General features: G+C 41.2%; 1 protein-coding gene across 4 annotated transcripts in view; it reads right to left on the minus strand.

Moving 5' to 3' along the window:
• Positions 1-23,833, minus strand: part of ESPN (espin) — a 118,833-nt gene that overhangs the window by 21,788 nt on the left and 73,212 nt on the right. For all 4 annotated transcript variants that reach the window (XM_085879843.1, XM_085879841.1, XM_085879840.1 and 1 more), the window contains 3 exons: positions 21,053-21,172; positions 8,766-9,083; positions 6,714-6,888 (listed from right to left, as the gene is read on the minus strand). In XM_085879843.1, the coding sequence (XP_085735969.1) occupies positions 6,714-6,888; positions 8,766-9,083; positions 21,053-21,172 (613 nt within the window). The remainder of the gene's footprint in view (positions 1-6,713; positions 6,889-8,765; positions 9,084-21,052; positions 21,173-23,833) is intronic.

Consider the following 23,833-nt stretch of genomic DNA (forward strand, 5'->3'; position numbering starts at 1 on the left):
TTTAGAACTACCCTTTGGAATTAACCTTTAGAATTACCCTTTAGAACAACCCCTGAGAACAACCCTTTGAATAACCATTTAGAATTACCCTTTAAAACAACCCTTTAGAATTACCCTTCAGAATTACCCTTTAGAATTGCCTTTTAGAATTGCCCTTTAGAATTGCCCTTTAGAATTACACTTTGGAATTGCCCTTTAGAACAACCCTTCAGAATTACACTTTGGAATTACTCCTTAGAACAACCCTTTAGACTTACCCTTCAGAATTACCCTTTAGAACCCATTAGAATTACCACTTTTAAAAGGGTAGTTCTGGTTTTGTTCATTTCTAGGCTTTGCCTATTTGGTATTAAAAGCACCAAACTTCACCGCTTCCTTCGGACATGCGTGCGATTTATTTTTGTTGTTTGTTTCAGGAAAAAAGCCTGGCTTACAGCGATGATCGCCGACCCTCCCCATTGGAGGAAGAAGATTATAGATGGGTTATGTGATGTGGGGAGGGTGGGGGGTTGCTTGATTTCTTGCATGAACATTTTATCATATATTTTTGACTGGGAACCGTGAGTGATTTTTTAATTATATATTGTTTCGATTTAAGTCTCATGATTCCTTTCGTCACACACAGGATTAAAGGAAAACATATGGGGTAAATCTCATGCCAATCAGTGAGGTGAGTTCATGGAAAGTAAAAATGAACTTTTATTTTCGAGCTAAAGTAAAATGACATTCTAACAGAAGGACTATGATGCCATGACATCTAAAATTATGCAATTTTAACTCAACGTCGATCTTCGTAAAGGGGCTGTCACACCATGACGTTTTAGCCAGCGGATGGCAAGGTCTCAAAATGTATGTAAAACGCTGGCATACGCTGAACTATTGATGTTTTTTTTAAGTTTTGAGCATACAATAACGTGGTTGACGTATGCATAACGTATTAGTAACGTACACAGAACGTTTCAATCACATATAAATAACTTATACCAACGAATGCTGAGCGTGTTGTCGGCGTTCACAACCTATGCCCAACGATAGTCTAACTTATGCATAGCGCACGGCAGTGTATCGCCGACGATCACGTGGCGTCGCTATTAATAGGCTGCGGCTCGACGATTCAAATCATAACCGCAATAGACATCGAAGTGTGAAGCTGCTGTCACACCTTGACGTTTTAGCCAGCGTATGCCAACGTATGAAAAATTTGCCGAACCAAGCTGGCACACGTCGAATACGTTATGGGTAAGTTTTGTATACTTTATGGGTACGTTTTGTATACGTTAAGAGCACGCTGGCATACATCGTAGTACACTGGCATATGTCATATTACGCTGGCATATGTCGTCATTTGCCGAGTATGTCGAGAAATTTTCAGCATGCTGAAAATTTCTCGACGTACTCGGCGTATGACACATGTTCCACATATGCTGGCCATAAGTTGTAGGCACATTATGCGATCGTTGACACACGTCGACACACATTACTTGAAAGTTACTCTTAAGTCGAAACACGTCGAGGTAATGGTTAACGTCAGTGTTCCAGACTCCCTGTTTTGTTTTTTTTCTTCAGTATGACGGTGATGTTGACATTTCGATTTCTAGTGCAGTTATGATTTAAATCGTTGAGCAGCAGCCTATTAATTATATTATATTATAACTGCACTAGAAATCGAAGTGTCAACATCACCGTCATACCGAAGAAAAAACAAAAACAAAAAAACCAGGGAGTCTGGAACACTGACGTTAACCATTACCTTGACATGTTTCGATTTATGAGTAACGTACAAGTAACGTGTGTCAACGTGTGTCAACGATCGCGTAATGTGCCTACAACGCGTTACTCATAGGTTATAAATAAGTTTCGGGTACGCTAACCATTACCTCGACGTGTTTCGACTTATGAGTAAAGGCCCGGTCACACCTTGACGTTTTAGCCAACGTATGCCGATTTTTGAATTTTTTTTCTAAAACGCTGGCACACGTTGAATACGTTATGGGTAAGTTTTGATAACATTGAGAGCACGCTGAAAAACACTGCCATACGTCGTTGTACATTGGCTTTAAACGTTGTACTTTTTGGTTGTCCTCAATTTTTTCATGCTTGAAATTTCACGACGTATGCCGGCGTATGACTCACACGTTCCGCTATGCTGGCCACAAGTTGTATGCACGGTCTGCGATCATTGACAGACGTCAACACATGCTACTTGTAAGTTAATCATAAGTTGAGACACGCCGAGGTAATGTTTAGCGTACCCGAAACTTATTTCTAACCTATGATTAACTTGTTGTTGGCACATTACGCGACCGTTGCCACACATCGACAGACGTTACTTTTAAGTTACTCATAGGCTGAAAGACGTCGGTATAATGGATCGTCCTTGCATCAGCGTCCACGGCCACGGCCAGGACACTTATTTGCAGCATTCTTCAAACTTTTCTTCGGCATGACGAGGATGTTCACACTTCGATGTCTAGCTTGGCTATGATTCCAATTGTCCATCGGCAGCGTCTATTTAAAATAGTCGAGTTTGAGCGTTTTAACACGTTCAGAAGAAACGCTTCAAATTTCAAAACCCCAGCGTCAAAAAACAAAGGCGAGTGACAGCAATTAAAATCGTTCATTGGAAACAATGAAAATAGTTGAGTGGTACCGTTTAAAAGTCGTTGAGTGTAAAAAAAATCCAATTGTTGAGCGCAAGCGTCTACTTTCAATAGTGGAGTTTGAGCGATTTAGCACGTTCAATCGAAACGATTAAAATTTCCAAACCCCAGCGTCAAAAAACAAAGGCGAGTGACAGCAATTTAAATCGTTCATTGTAAACAATGAAAATAGCTGAGTGGTACCGTTTAAAAGTCGTTGAGTGTAAAAAAAATCCAATTGTTGAGCGCAAGCTTCTACTTTCAATAGTGGAGATGCAGCCATTTAAATCGTTGAGTTTATCATTTAAATCGTTAAATCGTTAAACGCAAGGACGATCCATCATAACCCACACCCTCCCCCTCACACTCACCTACTACTGCCAACATGAACAAACTACTACTAATACTAATACTAATACTAATACTAATACTAATACTGATACTGTTACTGCTGACATGGACATCGACTCAAAAAGGACTCGAAAACACTGTTGGGTTCCCCTTTTATGAGCAGCATTTTTATATACCAATTCCCAAAACCGCTGGGAACACATCTTTATATGGCAGTTGTAAGTTAGAAACACGTTCATTTATTTTTTTTGTCGACCGGAAGACGTCATTGGAATACGTCTACATACGTCGATGTGTGTTGGGACTATGTAAATAATTGGTTCAAAGCACGTAAAACATAAGTTAGAAATAAGTTTCGCGTAAAAAAGACATTACAGCGACGTGTTTCGACTTATGAGTAGCTTATAAGTAGCCTTTGTGGACGTGTGTAAGCATCCGCATATCGTGCGTAAAACTTATCCCCATCGCATGCGGAACGTGTGTCATACGCCGAGTACGTCGTAAAATTTTGAACATGTTTAAAATTTCTTGACGTACTCTACTTACTACGATGTATGATAGCGTACTTTAGCGTTGTACTCACGTATACCAAACTTACTCATACCGTATTTGACGTGCCCCAACGTTTTAGACACATTTTTCTTAGGTCGGCAGACGCTGGCAAGATCGCCAAGGTGTGACCGCGATGTTGACACTTCCATTTCTACGGCAGTTATGATTCGAATCGTTGTGCGTCAGCCTTTTAATAGGCTACGTCACGACATCGTCGGCAATGCGTGCAACGCGCTATGCCTAAGTTAGACTATCGTTGGGCATCGGTTGTGTAGGCCGACAACAGGTTCAGCATTCGTTGGTATAAGTTATCTATAACACAACGAAACGTTCTGTGTCCGTTACCAATGCGTTATACATAAGACCAAGTCGCTATGAATACGTCCGAATCTTTAAAAAAAAACATCAAAAGTTCAACGTAAGCCAGCATTTTAGATACATTTTAATACGTTGCCATCGCTGGCTAAAACGTCAAGATGTGACCGGGCCTTAAGTTAGACTATCGTTGGGCATCGTTTGTGTAGGCCGACAACAGGTTCAGCATTCGTTGGTATAAGTTATCCATAACACAACGAAACGTTCTGTGTCCGTTACCAATGCGTTATACATAAGACCAAGTCGCTATGAATACGTCCGAACCTTTAAAAAAAAAACATCAAAAGTTCAACGTAAGCCAGCGTTTTACATACATTTTAATTCGTTGCCATCGCTGGCTAAAACGTCAAGGTGTGACCGGGCCTTAACTTACAAGTAACGTTTGTCGACGGGTGTCACTGATCGCGTAACGTGCCTACAAGTTATGGCAAGCGTTATGCGGAACGTGCGAGTCATACGCTGGCATATGTCGAAGAATTTCAAGCATGGACAATTTGTCTAACAGCTCGGCGTACTACGACGAATGCCAGCGTACTACGACGTATGCCAGCGTACTACGACATATGCCAGCATACTACGACCTATGCCAGCGTGCTCTTAACGTATACAAACTTACCCAAAACGTATTCGACGTGTGCCAGCGTTTTAGCCAAATTTTTCATACGTCAGGCATACGCTGGCTAAATCGTCAAGGTGTGACAGGGCCTTAAGATAATACAGAATATCTTCCTTCAAGCTTAAACTCTGAGCAGTTCAAATGGCAACTATTTCTGGAATCAAGACACGCTTTGGGGACCATGCAAGATTGAAGCAAAACAAGTGGTTAATTTTCAATAAAATAACATGACACTCACAGCAAGAGTTAGCCAACACTGTGGAATTGATTGCAGTATTTTATTTTCATCTGGAAGCATTTTAAATGATACTTTAATTATGTGCATTAGTGTTCTAAAACTTAAAAAAAAATTTCCCTGATGAATCACGAGCACCCAACCCCCGTGAATCTAACCTCCTTTTTCCCATTAAACAAATGCCCCGACAATCGCAGAGTTTTGAAGAACATCTCACCCACGAATGTTGGGGTTTTATTGTATCTTCCTTTATCTCATGATATGAAGCATAATATGTAATGATCAATAAAATTTCTACCAAAAATGACAAAAATTGGAAAGTGCATTTCCATGACTGTGCCGCAGCACATCGTCCATCGACAAGGGTACTCTCACCCGGAGAGTGCCCACTAGTACATTCTAACTATACAGAAAATACCTACGGAGTAAACTCTTATTAAAGTTATAATAGTATTATTATTCCCGCGCTTTCGAAGAAAAGCGGGAATATTGTGATTGTCTCCTCCGTCCGTCCGTCCGTACGTCCGTCTGTCTTATCCTGTAACTCCTCCTACACAGTTGGAAATAGGAACTTGAAACTTTGGGACATAGCAGATATATGTATGGGGAAGTGCACAACACTTTCGGATTTTTGATATGACCCCTAGGGGCCAGGCCAGAGGGGTTGGGGTATGCTCTGGGGGTCGATGAAAAAAATTTGTCATAGCTTTTTTAATCAAACATATTCATGAGTTATATATTTAACAACATATTTTTTTAAACACATGATGATCAGAGGGTGCTTGGGGGTAGGGGGTGCTTAGCAGATAGGGGGTCAAAATAACTCCTCCTGCACCGTTTGAGATAGAAACTTGAAACTTTGGGACATAGTAGATATATGTATGGGGAAGTGCACAACACTGTCGGATTATTGATATGACCCCTAGGGGCCGGGCCAGAGGGGTGGGGTCATGGGGGCTGATTTTTTTTTTAAGTGTATTTACCATTGTACATGGTAAATTCTTTCATAAAGAACTTACTTATGTGGCCCCCATGAGTGACAAACAGTCAGAGGTTTTACTGTATTTATCTAATTGATGATGAATAATGATAATTAATATTATACACAGTTCATTCCTATGATTAAATTGATGCACAGTTCTATATTGCTGGACATTGTTAAATTAATGTTTCATGAAATGTTGACATGCTTGCAATGACTTCTGATTTAGTAAACATAGTAAGTCTTTGGTCATAAAGCACATCAAATAGAAAAGAATAGTCAATCCATTTTGCAAGATAAAATTTCATCTAGCGTTAATGGGACAAAGCAGTGCGCGCGGGAATATGTGATGGTTTGCCATCGACAACGTAGTTCTAGTTATTATATTGAATTTTTTCCTGGGGATGCTATCATTTTTTGCAATCCCATGCATGCTTTGACCTATTTATTTCACATTACAAGAAAAAATGGATAATGCTCTATTCCTGTATGCAAGTACTGTAATTGCAATTATAAACTGCATCGTATATAAACCGCACTCCCCAAGTACTGATATTTTTGAAAAACAAACTCATTTATAAACGACAGTTGTAAAAAAAAGGCCTCCTGTTACTATTTTTTCAGTGACATACAACAAATTGGCCTGTTAGAACACTGCAACTATAGACAATCTCGATTGTCGAAGACATGTTTTGTTAGCAAGAATTCCATTGTAGCATAGTGGAAGAAGACAACCGGAACAAATTAACACCACGAGGTGAAGTCGCATAGTGTTCTTCCACTATGCTGCACTCATGTGTTAACAGCACTGGATGGTTTTGACGACAAAATTCATGAATAAACCATGGTTTATAATTGGAAAATTAGGGTAATGCATGGTAATTCATATGACTAAACTTAGAAAAGCATTTTGGGGAATAAAAAGTGTTTATCAAGAAGTATCACAAATTGACTCCCACTCACTGGAAGCTGCAGAGGGTGGGCGTGAACCCCCACATTCACTCGGTTGGGGGCTGCTACTGAAGGTAGGGAGATGTGGAGGTGGAGGTGGAGAAATCATGCTTCGAGTCGGTTCATTCGGGAGGCGTGAAACATTTGGCAATGGCTCCAATTGCCCGACATTTATCAGTTCTTCAATCTGAACAATATGGGCAAAGTAAACTCTTTTGCAGCAGAAAGATTCAAGAACAAACGAAAATGGACAATATTATATGACAATTATTTAATTAATAAGAGAGGTTGTACCTTCATCTGGATGCAAAAATTGTATGCTCTTCTCAGCAGCAATGAGCTTGATGTGTAACCTATGGGATTGGCTTCTTTGTTGTTTATTTTAAACTTGATTCAGTATGCATCAAGTCAGTGGTACACCGTAATACCTACCTCACAGGGCTCCTTTACTTGGTTCCAAAATACCATGCCTCCGAGGGAGCCTCGTGAGTGGAGGAGGCCAATGGGCTGACAACGTGCCTCGTGGTTGCAGCAGGTTGATCAGCATCTCAGGGAGATGGGGAGGGGCCAGGGCATCTGCCTGGGGGATGGCCGGCAGAGTACCAACGGAGAGTGGAAGCAGTGACGCGCTGCTCCGATGTATGCTCCCATACCTGACTTGACCTGATGCCTATTATTCACCAGTAGAATGGAAAACTCATCTCAATCTTGAAGTCTAAATGCAGAAAAGCTGTTGTGGTGCCTAAGAAGCTGATTAGATGGTAAGGTGCATCTCAACCCGATGTGTACAGGACTATTATCCAGGCCAACAATGGTAGAAGGTCTCCTTGGTTTGTTTTGTCCAGCTGATCCACAAAATGGGACATGGAAAGAGGTTGGCAGAGGCATAAGTTATTCTATGCATTTGCTTTTTGCATTCACTGCATATGGCATTTACAGTTGACAACCTGCAACAGCTGTAGCAAGGAAATAAAATATGGACATAAGAGGTGATGTTGATGAAGAGGTCCTGACAGCGTCCTGACATAAGAGGTTCTGACAGCAAAGTAAGGAAAGTGAAGCATTTTCAATTTTTTTAAATGCTTTGAAAGGAAGAAAAGTTTACATTCAATGAAGATTCAATGGAGGTTTAGTTTGGAGTTGTAGTATTGAGAAAAGGGAGAGATAAATAATGAGGTTAGATAAATAATGCGGTTCAGAAAACTTCACTCTGATGAGGTGGAAGTGGCAGCTGCAGATTCAACCACACATGCTAAAATCCTCCTATCTCAATCAAATTCCATCCATTGTTCTACCTGTCCAACGATGCAAATCTACATGAGTAGGACTAGTTCTTCATTCGATGTAATCATATGCAATGCTTCATCATCTCAAGAACTTTATCTTGTATGTCATTGCAGAAGCCATTTCGCTAACCCTCATTTTTCTTCCAAGTTGGTGGACGTACCACCCATGATAAACAATTTTGGATTTAAAAATCTATTTGTAAGATCTGGGCTTGGAGCTGTGTTACAAGCAATTTTAGCAATAGGGACTCTTTTAGGTGTTGCTGAAAAGAACGCTAATGTGCTTCATGTAGTGATGCAACCCTGCACCCCAACCACAGGTACTTTTTGAGCTTTTTTTCGACTTTATCAAACATTCATCACTCACGGGGAGAAAAAAAGCTGTAATTTAAAGTTTCAAGGACCATTGATGGGACAGAACTTTTAAACTAAAATAACATACAATTAATGATGTAACTTTGAGTAACTAGCAGTAAAAGTAGAGCCAAGGAATGATTCACCAAATTTACTGAACGCTTCGATCAATCTCTCAACCTCTGGTATTTCACCCTTTCAATTCAACTTAGCAGCAAACAAAGTGCCTCCTGATTCGTGTAGCTAGTACGAAACAAAACAACAGCCTGGTTTGGTGCCAGTCTTCAGTAAAATGTATGCTTCCATATATGGGTGTACAATACAAGGAAGCTTTGACAGAATATGATGACATATTGGTTATGGATGACACGATGATAAAATGTGTGTGTTTTCGCTTGTTATACAAATTCAGACAAACTTGTACCTCTAATGGCTGTTCAGCACTAGCTTGCCGTTTCATACTCTCCCTCTGGCTCAGCTCCTGAAAGATCCCTGAGAAGGGGTTATTCTGAGTCCCTTGAATCGGTAATGATCTTGTCACCAAAGATGAAGCCTCACGAGGATGTTTGCTCTCCTTTGCTACTGCCTTTGCTCCTGTGAAAGATGTGGATGCCACAGCTCCAACTTCTGCCTCACTGTCCAATGTCTTGTAATAGTCACCTGTATTTGGCTGTTTGCTGTTGTACCGACTGTTGGAATTAACACTTTTCAAGCGTTTTTTGGACAGGTCATCTGGGGTCACCTGGACAGGAAGGAAAAGGAGATTAAAAGAGAAGCAGGAAAGGCAGCTTAGGTAATCAAATACAGTACAAACAAATGCAAAAAAAAGGATTGGGTTTTAAAGGTGTGGGGGAGGGGTGGGGTGCTGGGTGTCAATAAACAAAACCATATAATACTGCATAGAAACAAATAGAACATCAATGTTTTACTCCAATGAAATTAAGAAAACAGCTATTATCATTTAGCTTTCACTACAGTTAAAACAACTATGAAATGCAAACATCTGTACCTACCCAACTATCATGCGGTAGAATGAGCCACGTTTTGAGAATTAACTTAAGAAACCCTTTATTGCCCCTCGAGCAACCTGGTCAGGTTCACTGCTATGTGACACACAGTCATGACATGCATCAGCACACAGGGCTCTTGGTAATTAATAATTTGGTGCCTCTGGCTTGGTTGCACCTCATTGTCTGTGGCTAACAGCTGTGGAGTGGAGGAAGAAGCCACAGCCTGATCTCCACCAACTCTCATCTCTCCTTGGTATCGGGTTTAAAGGAAAAGCAAAAATTGAGTTGCATTTATTTTTATACCAAGATATTATGGAAAACTGCATACGGTACTTCCTTGTATTTCAAAGCATTCACTTGATTCTCAACTCCATCGACATATTGGATGATTAAAAACAGTGCATTTGGATAATCTCCTGCGAATCCAACATCTCATGGTGTCTTTATATTGTCTTTTGCTGACACAGCAAAGTTCTCTTGCACAATAAAGTGCATATAAATATGAATTGCACGTAGAAGAGTTGGGTTGGCCTGATAGTGTTTCCAACGAAACCACTGGAAGATTATGATCAAGGGAACACAGGTTCAAATCCCATACATAACCACATACATTTGTCCATCCAAAATAATAATATGCTAATTCTGTTTGTTTGTTACTCTGTCTGTCTCTCCGACAACTTTCTCTTAACAAACTTGACCATAAAATCCAATTTCGTTATTAAGGTCTATGTCCGAGGAGTTCCGGTTGCATCTTACTATTTCCATTATGAATGACTTGTTATTTTTACTGAAGAATCATGATGGCGGAATCTCAGGAGATTGTGAATTAAACGTGATATTTTTTAAATTTAATTTTAACATTGTTCTCAACAAACGAGAACAGGAATGTCATTAACAATTGGAAGAAAGGGAAGAAGGGATTTTGAATTTAACATTTCATCATTATTTGCTTTTAACATTGTTCTTAACAGTAACAGGAGCAACACATGCAGGTTTTAATAACTAGCAACCCCTACTTCTTTTGGGAAAATTGGCAAGTCATCATCCCCTTATAAGGAGAGGGGAAGGTTACCCTGGGTCCTACCAACATGTGTGCAAAATTTGGTGGAGATCAGGCAATAATTTAAGTTCCCCCCCCTCCCCTTGCAGGAGGGATTTTTTTTTGGGCCCATGACCTGACCGTGAGTACTACCAAGCACATATGCAAAATTTGGTGGATATCTGGCCAGCCATGTTTTTTTTTTTCTTTGATTTTCAGATGTAAAATACAAACATACATACATACATACATACACACACATACATACATACATACATACATACATACAGAGAATTGCCTTAATTAATACAGTAAGATTCAGGTATTTACGTTAATTGAGGAGTTTGGGGTTGGGAGAGGTGATTGAGAACTTGAAGGGGAAAGGGGGTGAGGAGAACAGAGAGTTGGTGGGAGGACAGAGTTGTGTTGGGGGAGGGTGGCAGAGAGGGGAATTGAGGCTTTGGGAGGGTGGGGGTGGACTGAGAACTTGGGGTTGGGAGAAGTGGTTGAGCACTTGGGGTTAGGAGGGGAGGTTGAGGACGAGGTGTTGGAAGGGATATTGAGGACTCAAAGAAGAAACAGGGAGGGGCGGATTGAGGTTTTGGGGGAAGGGTAGGAGACTTGATGAAGAAAGGGGTAGGGGAGGACAAAGAGTTGGGTTGGGGGAGGGTGGCAGATAGGGGATTGAGGCTTTTGGACGGGGGGTGGGGGTGGGCCTTTTCATGCTCTCCCTTTGAGGACTTATGGTTGGGAGGAGTAGTTTGGGGAGGGGAGGACAGAGTTGTGGTGGGGGGTGGGGACAAGGAGGGGATAGATAATTGGGAGAGGGGTTGATGCTTTAAGGGGGGTGTTGAGGACTTGTGGTAGGGGCGATTAAGGACTTGAGTCGGGAGGGGGGGTTGAGAATATGGAGTTTTGAGGAGGGTGGGAGGAGTTGAGGTATTGACGAAGAAAGGGGTAGGGGAGGACAAATAGTTGGGTTGGGGGAGGGTGGCACAGGGGTTTGAGGACTTTCCTGGGGGGGGGTGTTGAGGACTTGGCATTGGGTAGAGGTGTGGTTGAGTTGAGGACTTGAGATTGGGGGGGGGGGGGGGTTGAGGACTTATCGTCATATTTTACATTAAGCGCAAATTAATTGTCTATTATGGTGTCCTTGTTGGCCTTATCCTGTCATACGATGATATTGAGTGTCCCAGCAAGCCGTGTAAAAATTCACTGAAGTCTACCTTCGTCTTACTCGTGAATTTGCTACTTGTTCAGCTCCTCCATGAGCCTTTGATCAAAGTAAAATAAAGTACTGTATACACATTGATGTATAATTCACGATTAATACCAATTAATAGGAAGTTATTCTCACATGTGGAGCGGAATATGTGTGGCATACGGCTGACCTTTATCCTATGGACCTTATAGACTATTAAAATAGGAACAAATGACAGGAGGAAACAGAAGAACCTAAATACAAGTACAGCACTATAATAATAACACTTCATTAAATATATAATAAATTAATTGTGGTTTAAGACAAATTTGGAAGCGTTACCTTGAAACCCTTCATGCTGAACAAAAAACTCCAGCCAAACCAACGTGAGCTCTCTGCATCCTTCTGTATTTTGCGAAGGCAGGTGTACTTGGCTTTAATGTTTGCCTTTGATCGTGTTTCCATCAGTAAACGTGCATGAAATGTGCATGCAAAGGAGGGATGTTTGCAGAACGCCTTTTTGCCTTTTGGCGACTTAAATGGGCTTCATTATTGGTAGACGTCTGTCTGTCTTTGTCTTAACCTCTGTACCTCTCTATTAATCATTTCATCATCATTGTGATAAAATATTAATGAGTGGTAAAATACAAGGTGAAGGAAGCAATAATGAAAACATCTTTCATGAATCAGCAGCTGGACATTTCATGAGTGCTCAAAACAGTTGCACACACATTATTGTAATTATTTTCAGTGGAAGCTAAAGGAACCTGAAAGCTGCATCCATTTCAGAAGTGTTCAGTCTCTGGACATACTCCACCAGTCTGAAGTTTTAGAACACCCCCATTTTTCCAGTTTTTACTGAAGTTTAAGCAGTTTAATGCTTAAATTTAAGCAGTTTAATGTTTAATGTTTAAATGTAATCAGTTTAATGTTTAAATGTAATCTGATTTAAGCAGTTTAATGTTTAAATGTAATCTGAAATTAAAGCAGAGAACAAATAAACAATTGCAGATAAAAAAAAAGAAATCATGGAATCGTTTTGTTGAACAAAACTTAATCTAAATTTTTGACTCATCAAAGTAGCCAGCTTTTGCAGATATAACAGCCGAACATACTCGTGGCATTCTTTCTGCAATGGAAATCAAATATTGTTCAGAAAGTTCTTCCCAACACTGTTGCAGAAGTTCCCACAAATGTGTTGCACTTTTAGGTTGCTTTGCTTTCACCCTTCTGTCCAGTTCATCCCAAACCAGCTCGATGGGGTTTATGTCTGGAGACGGTGTTGGCCATTCCATGATTTGAAGCCAACCGTCTTGTTCTTTTCTTCTAAGGTAGTTCTGACAAAGCCTGGAGATATGTTTTGGGTCATTATCTTGTTGTAGGATGAAACCATGACCAACTAGGCATAGACCAGAGAGTATTTCATGGTGCTGCAAAATGCTGTGGTAGCCCTTTTGGTTCAGGGTGCCAGTCACTCTGTGCAAGTCGCCGACTCTGGATCCAGCAAAAGAGCCCCAGATTATCACGCTTCCTCCTCTATGTTTGACAGATGGTGTGACACTGAGGAACCATCCTTTCTCCTACTCGACGGCGTAGAAAAACCCTGCATGATGAACCGAAGATTTCAAATTTTGATTCATCGGTCCATAAGACCTTCTTCCAGTTTTCAGTAGTCCACTGGCGGTGCTTCATGGCCCAGGCAAGCCTCTTTTTCTTATTTTGCCATCTTCGCAATGGCTTTCTTACTGCCACTCGACCTGTCAAACCTGCAGCTCGAAGTCTTCTCTTCACAGTTGAAACTGAGACTTCTTTGCTTCTTCAACCAGTGTTAAGCTGTGCTTGAAGCTGCTGTCCTGTGAGCCGCCGATCATACAAGCTGTTGACTCTCAGAAACTTGTCTTCTGATTGTGTTGTGGCTTTGGCTCTGCCAGACCTCTTCCTGTCAGAGTTTCCTCCAGTTTCCAAGTGCCTTTTGATGGTGTCGGAAAATGTACTCACCGACACCTTGGCTCACTTTGCAATTTCTCTAAAGGAAAGACCTACACTTTTAAGGGTTATAATGGTCTGTCTGTCTTACTTTGTTAATTCTTTTTCTCGCCATTATGATAGCAATATACTACTTCCTGCAGTGCAATAATGTCCAAATAATGCTTCAGAGGGTGTAGCAACACAGTCTCTTCAACACTGCTTTTATACAGACAGATGGTTTGTACTAATCAACAAAAGTTGGGACACCTGTAGGAATTGTTTGCATCAACTTTCAAGGCTTCATTTTCTTCCATTGTTGCAGAACAGCTGCAGTTGCTAACCCATTACTTGTTCCCTGAAAAGGACATTTTTTAGCAACTCTGAAATTTACATTATTTTTCAGTTTTTGATAACCTTAACTTTTTTAACCTCTGGCAGTTTACCATTTAGTTTTGTACCATTTCAGGTTATTCACTCTAGCTGAACTGCTTAAATTTCAGTAAAAACTGGAAAAATGAGGGTGTTCTTAAACTTCAGAATGATAGAGTACCTGAGAGAGAAGGTTATCAAAAAAGCTTTACTCATTTTGAAGAACTTTGTTCAGCATTCTGTTCTTCCCTGCAAGCTACTCAGAAACATGTCCCCTTACCATGAGGATACGGTTTCCCTGAATCCCAACAGGCCGGTGGAGAAACAATCTCAAAGACATGATACTGCTCTCATCAACTACCTTCAGCACGAAATGTCAGTTGTTATATAAACTCAGACGCTCTTGTTGTTCAACTCCTGCAATTCCTTCAGCCTTCTCTCAAATTGACTTTCAAAAGACATAGATTCGACCACGTTTTTTGATTTTCAACTTTAGATCAATAGGTGCCAGAGAGGATAACCATTTTAAGTGCGTAATGGAGCAGCATGGGTTGGCAGGGCAGCCGAGAGGTATGCACACTCTACTTACTATAAGCTGTCTCGCCTGGGTATAAATTTCACCACTACTATAAACTGTCATCTTGGTGCTTTTCAAACTGGATGATACATCAATGACTGCACTGCCCCATGGATGAATGTTAAACTTGGAGTCCCATCTGCTGACATGAGTTAGTGGACGTTAACTATTCCCCTATGTCCTTCATGAAGAGGAGACACGTTATCGCTGACACCCTGGTTAAATTTCAAGCTCCTGCTGAGACTGCAGGTAGCAAGTGGTCAAGCCTTCTTGAAGGTAAATTGACACCAGACGACACTACTTGTGAAGGAACCTCCAAGGAGACCAGACCACTTGCTATTTTAGAGTCTGGTCGCTGTCTGCTCAACAACTGTTGCACTACAAACAAATGGACAAGGTGGTCCACCTGTTTCATGTGAATGGCCTTATTAGGATAAGAAGGGCTACCAATTAATGCGAGAGCACTAACGTTCTTCCACAATAATTCCACAATCGATGAAAGCAAATGCTGTCGGACCACGCTATTCGTGGATTCGCTATTCGTGGACCCCGCATATTCTTAGTTGATGAAATGCTACCTGCTTCTACATTCACAGTCCTGGGCGTCATGTATTTGCGGGTTTTTTATGGGCATATTCGTGAGTGTATTCATATTTTTCCACGTTTTTGTGGGCGTATTCATGGTTTTTCACGTTTCTGTGGTTTTCGCAGGTGTATTCACAGTTTCTCGAGGGCGTTTTCAATTTTCCCTTGTGAATCATGAACCCTCCCTCCATCCATTGGGACCATACTCTGTGCAGAGCGTTGTGCTGCCGAAGCAGTCTCCTTGGCTAGTGGACACAATCATGGACAGGTCGCCACTCCGCCACAGGATGCCAGCCAGCTCGTACTCATTTTGCCAACCTCGGAAGGATGACAGGCAGAGTCAACCCCACCTGGTATTAATTCAACAGCCGAGTGGGGTTTCAACTCAGGATCATAGGATCCCAAGCCCACCACCCTAACCATTAAGCCAGCACCAGGCATGATCATGAACCGCCGGGAACCTATTTCCCTTTATCCCATTGAAACTATACCCTGACATTCGCAGATTCGCATTCGCTGCATTTTGCAGGAACTTATCCCTCGCAAATAGCGTGGTCAAATAGTCCTGTCTATTCCTCCAATTAACTTCAAGATTAGAATATTTGTGACTTTTCCACACGGGAAGGAAGGGAATGAATTGGACAATTAATCGCTCACTTGTAGTAAGTGTATCTTCACACAACACAGTGCAATGTGATTATTATAGTACATGCCAGTGTCACAATATGCAGTCACAATAGTGTAACAACTTGATACAACATAGTTCATCTACATGGATAAAAACACACTAACCAGGATACCTGCGAAAAGTGGAAATTATCAATGTTGATAGAGTCCTACCGGGTGATCTTTTCATGTTAACCTCTCTCTATACTCGATGTATGAGTATAATATGACGGTACAGCACAGGACAAGAATATTGACAGTAAAAATGTCACTGATGTACACGTTCTGGGACAGTGTACAAGATAGTGGGTTTGGACACATTATTAGTTTGATGGATATCGAAGGAAGAATTTATTTTAGTACCTATAAGCATCATGGAAGAACTCCCTAAAGTACAAGTATAACAAGGACATTCGAAGCAGTCCGTGTACTTATGGAATTTTTTAGTTTAAAGGAAAGGGTTGTTGTCTTTGTCCATTATCACTTTGTTCTTTGTTCATTGTGCAAGTACACAGACCTCCCACAGTGCAACTTACCAAAAGGGTTATAAAGTACATTATTCAAATTGTTAAACACACATGAACTGGTTCTCTAAAATCATGAACTCACATATTTTAAAATGCGTTGATGTTTATTGCAATTATGTTTACTAGTACGGGCTCGTAGGGGCGGGCCTGTAGGTGCGTGCCTGTAGGTGAGTGCCAGTATGTGCAGCCTCTCTCTCAAACCTCAAAAAGGCACATCCGTGGGTCCCCAGCAATATTCCTGGCAAGTTTCAATCGTGCAAAATAAATAAAAATAAATAATAATAAATAAATAAATAAACATTAATTGTGATGTCATTCGTGACGTCATCACACCGCGTCCTGTCATTGGTCGACAGATAAATGGCCGTAACTTGGGAACCGCTCGTCCAATCGATATCAAACCTCGAAAAGGCACATCTGCGGGGCCCCGGCAATATTCCTGGCAAGTTTCAATCAGATCGGACCGTCGGTCGTGCAAATAAATAAATAAATAAACATTAATTGTGACGTCATTCGTGACGTCATAGCACCGTGTCTTGTCATTGGTCGACAGATAAATGGCCGTAATTTGGGAACCGCTCGTCCGATCGATATCAAACCTCGAAAAGGCACATCCGCGGGTCCCTGGCAATATTGCTGGCAAGTTTCAATGAGATCAGACCGGCGGTCGTCGAGAAATGGCGGTCGCAGACAGACAGACAGACAAACAGACACACAGAGATTGCTGGAATTATAGATAGACTAGTACGGGCCCGTAGGGGCGGGCCCGTAGGTGCATGCCCATAGGTGAGTGCCAGTATGTGCAGCCCTCTCTCGCCCCCTCTCTCTCGCCCCTCGCTCTCGCCCCTCACTCTCACCTCCTCTCTCGCCCCCTCTCTCACCTCTCTCACGCCTCTCTCTTGCCCCCCCCACTCTCATCCCCCTCTCTCGCCCCTCTCTCTCTCTCGCACCCACTCTCTCGCCCCCTCTCTCTCGCCCCCTCCCTCGCCCCTCTCTCTCGCACCCACTCTCTCACTCCCCCTCTCTCGCCCCTCCTCTCTCCCCCTCTCTTGAATTGTGATGCCCCCTCTCTCTCACCCCCTCTCCCCCTCTCTCCCTCCCCTCTCTCGCCCACTCTCTTGCCCCCCCCTCTTTCGCCCTCCTCTCTCCCCCCTCCTCTCCCACCCCTCTCTCTGTAAATGTATTCACAAATGTATTAACAAAAAACAAATAAATAAACAAATAAACATTAATTGTGACGTCATTCGTGACATCATAGCACCGTGTCTTGTCATTGGTGGACAGATAAATGGCGGTAACTTGGGAACCGCTGGTCCGATCGATATCAAACCTCGAAAAGGCACATCCGCGGCTCCCTGGCAATATTCCTGGCAAGTTTCAATGAGATCGGACCGGCGGTCATCGAGAAACAGCGGTCGCAGACAGACAGACAGACAGACACAGAGATTGCTGGAATTATAGATAGACTAGTACGGGCCCGTAGGGGTGGGCCCGTAGGTGTGTGCCCGTAGGTGTGTGCCAGTATGTGCAGCCTCTCTCTCTCTCTCAAACCTCGAAAAGGCACATCCGTGGGTCCCCGGCAATATTCCTGGCAAGTTTCAATCAGATTGGACCGTCGATCGTGCAAAAAAAATAATAATAAATAAATAAACATTAATTGTGACGTCATTCGTGATGTCATAGCACCATGTCTTGTCATTGGTCGACAGATAAATAAATGGCCGTAACTTGGGAACCGCTCGTCCGATCGATATTAAACCTCGAAAAGGTACATCTGCGGGACCCGGCAATATTCCTGGCAAGTTTCAATGAGATCGGACCGGCGGTCGTCGAGAAATGGCGGTCGCAGACAGACAGACAGACAGACAGACAGACAGACAGACAGACACACAGAGATTGCTGGAATTATAGATAAATTGTACAATAGATGTGAAATAGATTTGATATACCTCCTATTCGAGGCTCAGCTTTTGTTGAGCATGTTGTGTCCGTCAAGACGGTTGTACAATGGCCCAAGTGAGGTAAAGCAATCAACCTGATTGCTCAACTCATGTGGGCAAACTTCCCCCAAGCTCAGTGGCTGTGTTTGTCTCATCAAACAGTCTTGTGTTGTGGTGTGTGTGTGTGTGTGTGTGTGTGTGTGTGTGTGTGTGTGTGTGTGTGTGTGTGTGTGTGTGTGTGTGTGTGTGTGTGTGTGTGTGTGTGTGTGTGTGTGTGTGTGTGTGTGTGTCTGTGGGGGCGGGGGGGGCAGCTCCACTACAAATCTCAGATAATATTAAAAGGAAATGGAATTCATCAATCAAAGAATACTCTTTGCCGAAGGACTATTATATGATATTTAATTCCCGTTTTGCAGAAGAAAGCTCTCATCCAAAAGATGCTATGAATGATAAATTGGGTATCCCAGATGATGCAGTGCCCCCCGCTAACAATTCAGCTAAATGGCAAATTTAGTTGGCCACCATTCCAGTGAGAACTGATTAAGTTTTCATTTTGTATCCCACTGATAGGCTGGATCTGGATTTGGACCTGAACTAAAATTTAATTGTCTTGTTCTTGTCACCTAACCAACTCATCAACCAAGTTTTGTCCGAATCCGTCCATAACTTTTTGAGATATCGTAGTATAATGTATATCGCTTTTGCCATATCACTCAACAGTGAAGCAGTTTTAACCTGACCTGGCCGAGTCAAAACAAAGACTTCAAAAATAGTACGTGCTGTTTCCTTGCTCGAATATCAGCATTTAAAAAGGATAGAGCGTCCGACCACAGCTTGGCAACCATTGTGCAGATTTGATGGGCCTATTGGCCTCCTTGTAAGGAAACGATTATGGTTATTATTATTATTATTATTATTATTATTATTATTACAGTTTATAAGTTCACTGATATGCTGCATTGAAATGAATAAGAAAGGTAATTAAGATGATGTCATGTAGAACATGTATACAAAAGCTCTGTTGTGATACGTTCAGGGTCATATTGCATTTTATGTCACGCAAGGCTCTTTTGAAGCCCAGAGGAGGTTTGTCATTAGTCATCTTGTATGGCAACCAAAAACAATACAGAACAATATGAATAGCAAAGACAACTAAAGGATGCAGCCTGTTTCATTGGTCACAATAATAATAATAATAATAATAATAATAATAATAATAATAATAATAATAATAATAGAATAATAAAATTCATACTCCTATGGCTCAGGGTGGGGAAGGCCACCAATTCTGTCAATATAGGTATGTATGGCGTAATTATCCCATCTTAAGGGATGAATTCTTCAATAGTAATCGTAATAATCCACCTACATAAAACACAGTGTGTATTCGTGTGTTTGTGTGTTTGTCTGTCCCCCTTCATAAGTATGATTTAAGAAGGGTTTTAAAGGCCAATCTTTTAACATGACTGTGTGCTAATTATGTTCTATTTTTCAGGATTATAAAAAAAGAAAAACTCGAAAAACATTTTTCATAAAAGAGTAATTACATCTCTTCGATTGGAAACGTAGACATTGACTTGAAGCAGGCATCGATGGCAGTGTACGGAAACTTAAAAATAAATAACAATAACCACAAGGCATAGGGAGGTGAAATTCGCTGCACATTACGTGCAGCACACGCAGAGTAAAATGAGTGTTTATTTACGTGTGTAAGATGTCTTATAAATAAAGATGATAAAAGCACACCTGACTCTAGGCTGAGGCTTCAGACTTTAGCACGCTCATGAGGCTGTACCGTCAAAATTAAACGTCCCAGAAGATAAAGAAAATAGGGTCACATTTGTGCACGTGCTTTAAAATCACCATTCTTGCTACGAAACATCATATCTTCCAGTCTCCTTGAATATTTTGAATAAAAAAATTCCAACCTGTCATTTTTAACAGGATTTTATACCAGTAATAATAATAATAATAATAATTCTAATACTAATACTAATAATAATAATGATGCAGATGGGATTTAATGAAGTTGGGGTTATATGTTGTTTACCTCTGCCACCGAAGGTGAAGGAAGTTATGTTTTCACACTTTTCTGTCTGTTTGTCTGTCTGTGTACAGGATATCTCAAAAAAAGTTGTGGACGGATCTGGATCCGACTACTTGCATTTTTTAAGTCATTCTTCACCATTGAGAGATTGGCCTCAAAAACGATATAGACGTAGCATGATATTTCAAAAATGTCTCGGGCCAGATATGTTCTCGTGGATCAGGCATTGCAGGGCGGAGGTATTCACTCTACCGAGAGCCCTTCTAGTTGTACCTGAGTTTGATGGACACGAGCATTTTTGTTTGAAAATTATGACTCAGAGGGGTACATCATTTCATAAAACATCGCTCACCTCTGCATATAGACACTCATTATAAAGATGAAAACATATTTGATGTGGAAATGTGAGAATGTTGACTTCTCTTCTCCTGCATTGTTTTTGATGTCAGGGGTTATCCATTGGTGGAGGGAATAGGAATGGAGATTCAACATTGGTTGAATCTCTCAGGAATCACATATATATATATATATATATATATATATATATATATATATATATATATATATATATATATATATATATATATATATATATATATATATATATATATATATATATATATATATATATATATATATATATATATATACATATACATATATATATATATATATATATATATATATATATATATATATATATATATATATATATATATATATATATATATATATGTGTGAGAAGGCTTCAACTGGGTCTGAGGTAGTGATGCAAAGCTCACCCTTTGGTGATGAGGTGGGAGTGTGGGGTCAGAGGGAAAAGTGGTGATTGGTGAAGAGAGGCCAGAGTCAGCGGTTGGGTCAAATGAGGAGTCACATGTACCATTTCCTCCTTCCAAACTCTGTGGGGGAAAAGAAGCAATGACATCATATATCTCCTGCAGGTGTGTGAAGAGGGAGGAACGGAACATATTTGGAAGTTAGCAGACTTAAATTGATTAAATGCAACGTCAAAGCAGACGAAGTTAAAGCACACGGTCCAACACATACAAAAGCATTTTGCATGATGAAAGAAAGGCACTCCACTGACACCTTTGAGGCATGACTGCACCTCATGGCATGAAATGTACATCACAGGTTACTGTGAACAACGAGGTCTTTTCTGGCATGAGATAAACACAAGCGATAGCGCATCAACATATCTTCCTGGTCCTTCTTCAAATTAACTTGAAAAGGACCTTAAAGTCCAAAGAAAACCACACGAGCAAAATACAGCGTGACACAATGCGATTATTTAATTTTTATGCTGCCAATCTGGATGAAGAATTCTTATGTTGGAAAGAAAATTTCAGGTGAAGACAACTCTTTTTGAGACCTGGAAGTTCGATGAATGGTTCACTGACCATAGCAAGAGAAATCTTTACGACCAGCAATATTGCACCGCTTTGGCTGTCTGTTGGATGAAGACAATTCCATCAGAGCCCTGGAATTTCCCATCTTGCTTGAGATGGAATGTAGTTATGTAATTTTTGCTTCGTTTTGATAGATCTTGTTACCTTCGACACCGAAGGTGGGCGGAGGTTATGTTTTCACCCCTGTCTGTCTGTCTCTCTGTCTTTAAGCATGATATCTCAAAAAGTTATGAACGGATCTGGACGAAACTTGGTGCAGAGGCTGGGTGTGTCACAAGGACAAGTTGATTCGATTTTGGTGAGGATCCGCATGCGGATCTGATAATTTTGTAAGTGATTCCTTCACTGTTGAGAGATGGGGCCAAAGACCATTTATATCAATATTTGAAAAAGTTGTGCACAAGTTATGACAAAACTAGGTGGATGAGTTGGTTAGGTGACAAGAACAAGCGGATTAGATAGTGGTTCAGGTCTGGATCCAAGGCTGGCCTATCAGTGGGATCCAAAATGTAAACTGTTCCGCCTGGTGGAGGTATGCTCTCGACCAAGTTTTCGTTCTCGTTTCATACTGTCTTGTTCATCATACCAAGGTTTTTATTGATCATTATGCGATGAATAGTCACAAGAAGTGCTGTTTGCTGTTAGAAATTGTTATAGTGGAGTTAGTTATTTTCAACCTGCAGTATTTTTTACTATGGCTCTAATACTGCACAGAAATATATGGAGGGATGCAATCGCTATTCAGTAAAACAAAAAGGTTGAATTTTATTCAAATGAAATGTCACCAATCAGCATCCACAACAACAATGTAAAGCTGAGTCAGTTAAATGTCATTCAGCCAATATTAAGTTAAACACTGTTCAGCTAAATGCAGGCAACATTTTCTGCTGAATACTGTTTAGTCATGTTGAACTGATTGGCCAATCTTTGTATATACACCACTGTATTTTTAGAATATCAAAAGCCAAAACGTCAAAGGAAATCTTACCTCCATTGGAGGAGAGCCATGAAACTGATTTTTGCTGACATTTTATGAAAAGGCTTGTTGGTAGACAATCCTAAATACAGCATAATTAAATGAGTATCTCTTTCTACTTCGATAAAAACACCAATTATTCCCAATTTCTTCACTTACCTTGGCAGTGATATTCATGTCTCTGCTGGCTGTAAGTCAGAGGTCAATAGACGTCTGGGTCAGGCCTGGGGAGTCATGGATTCACTGGATAATGGGGTGTGGTGCTGCCGGTACCTGTGCGGGAGGACGAAAGTCCAAGTCTTCAGGTCCTTGTTGCTTCCAGTCTTGCTCTATGGATGTGAGACTTGGACTCTGACCAAGGATCTGAGATGGCGATTTAATTCCTTTGGTACCAGGTCTCTTTGGAGAATCCTTGGCTATCGCTGGTCGGGCTTTGTGTCCAACGAGCGGTTGCTAAGAGAGACTCGGATGAGATTTGTTACCTGCATAGTCCATGAGCGTCAGTTGCGGCTGTATGGACATGTGGCTCGTTTTCCTGATGCTGATCCTGCTCACCAGATTCTCTCAGCGAGGGAGCCTCATGATTGGAGGAAACCAATGGGCTGACCACATGCCTCGTGGTTGCAGCAGGTTGATCGGCATCTCAAGGAGATGGGGATGGGCCAGGCATCTGCCTGGGGGATGGCCAGACGGAGGCCCCTGGAGTACCGGCGGAAAGTGGACGCAGTGACACGCTGCTCTGGCACATGCTCCCATACCTGACCTGACATTGTCGCAACGGCTGGGTAATGAATTTGGACCATCTTTCACTCACCGACTGGCCAGGTCTGACTTGTGACAGAGGGTGGAGGGCATTAGTAACTTGTTCATGCTGTGGGCCATAACTAGCCCACTCTTCGTGAAAGAAATCGTAAAATATTTAATGTTCACAAACAACCAGTGCTGGCAGAACAACCAGCGCGAGTGTAGCATACCTCTAAGATATCTTGCCAGTCAAAACCTAATCAAAGATCCTGTTCATACATTCTGTCATTGAAAGACTTGGAGAGGCAACGGACAAGGAAATTGATATCAAATGAGATATTCAAAATAATTTATGCAAATTGTAATATCATGCAGCTGTTATCTCGACATATGATGCTCAGACATATATATATATATATATATATATATAT

This window comes from Eptatretus burgeri, chromosome 4 (assembly GCF_056783735.1).
Source record: "Eptatretus burgeri isolate ZD-2024b chromosome 4, Ebu_testis_v1, whole genome shotgun sequence".
NCBI classification, from domain to species: Eukaryota; Metazoa; Chordata; class Myxini; order Myxiniformes; family Myxinidae; genus Eptatretus; species Eptatretus burgeri.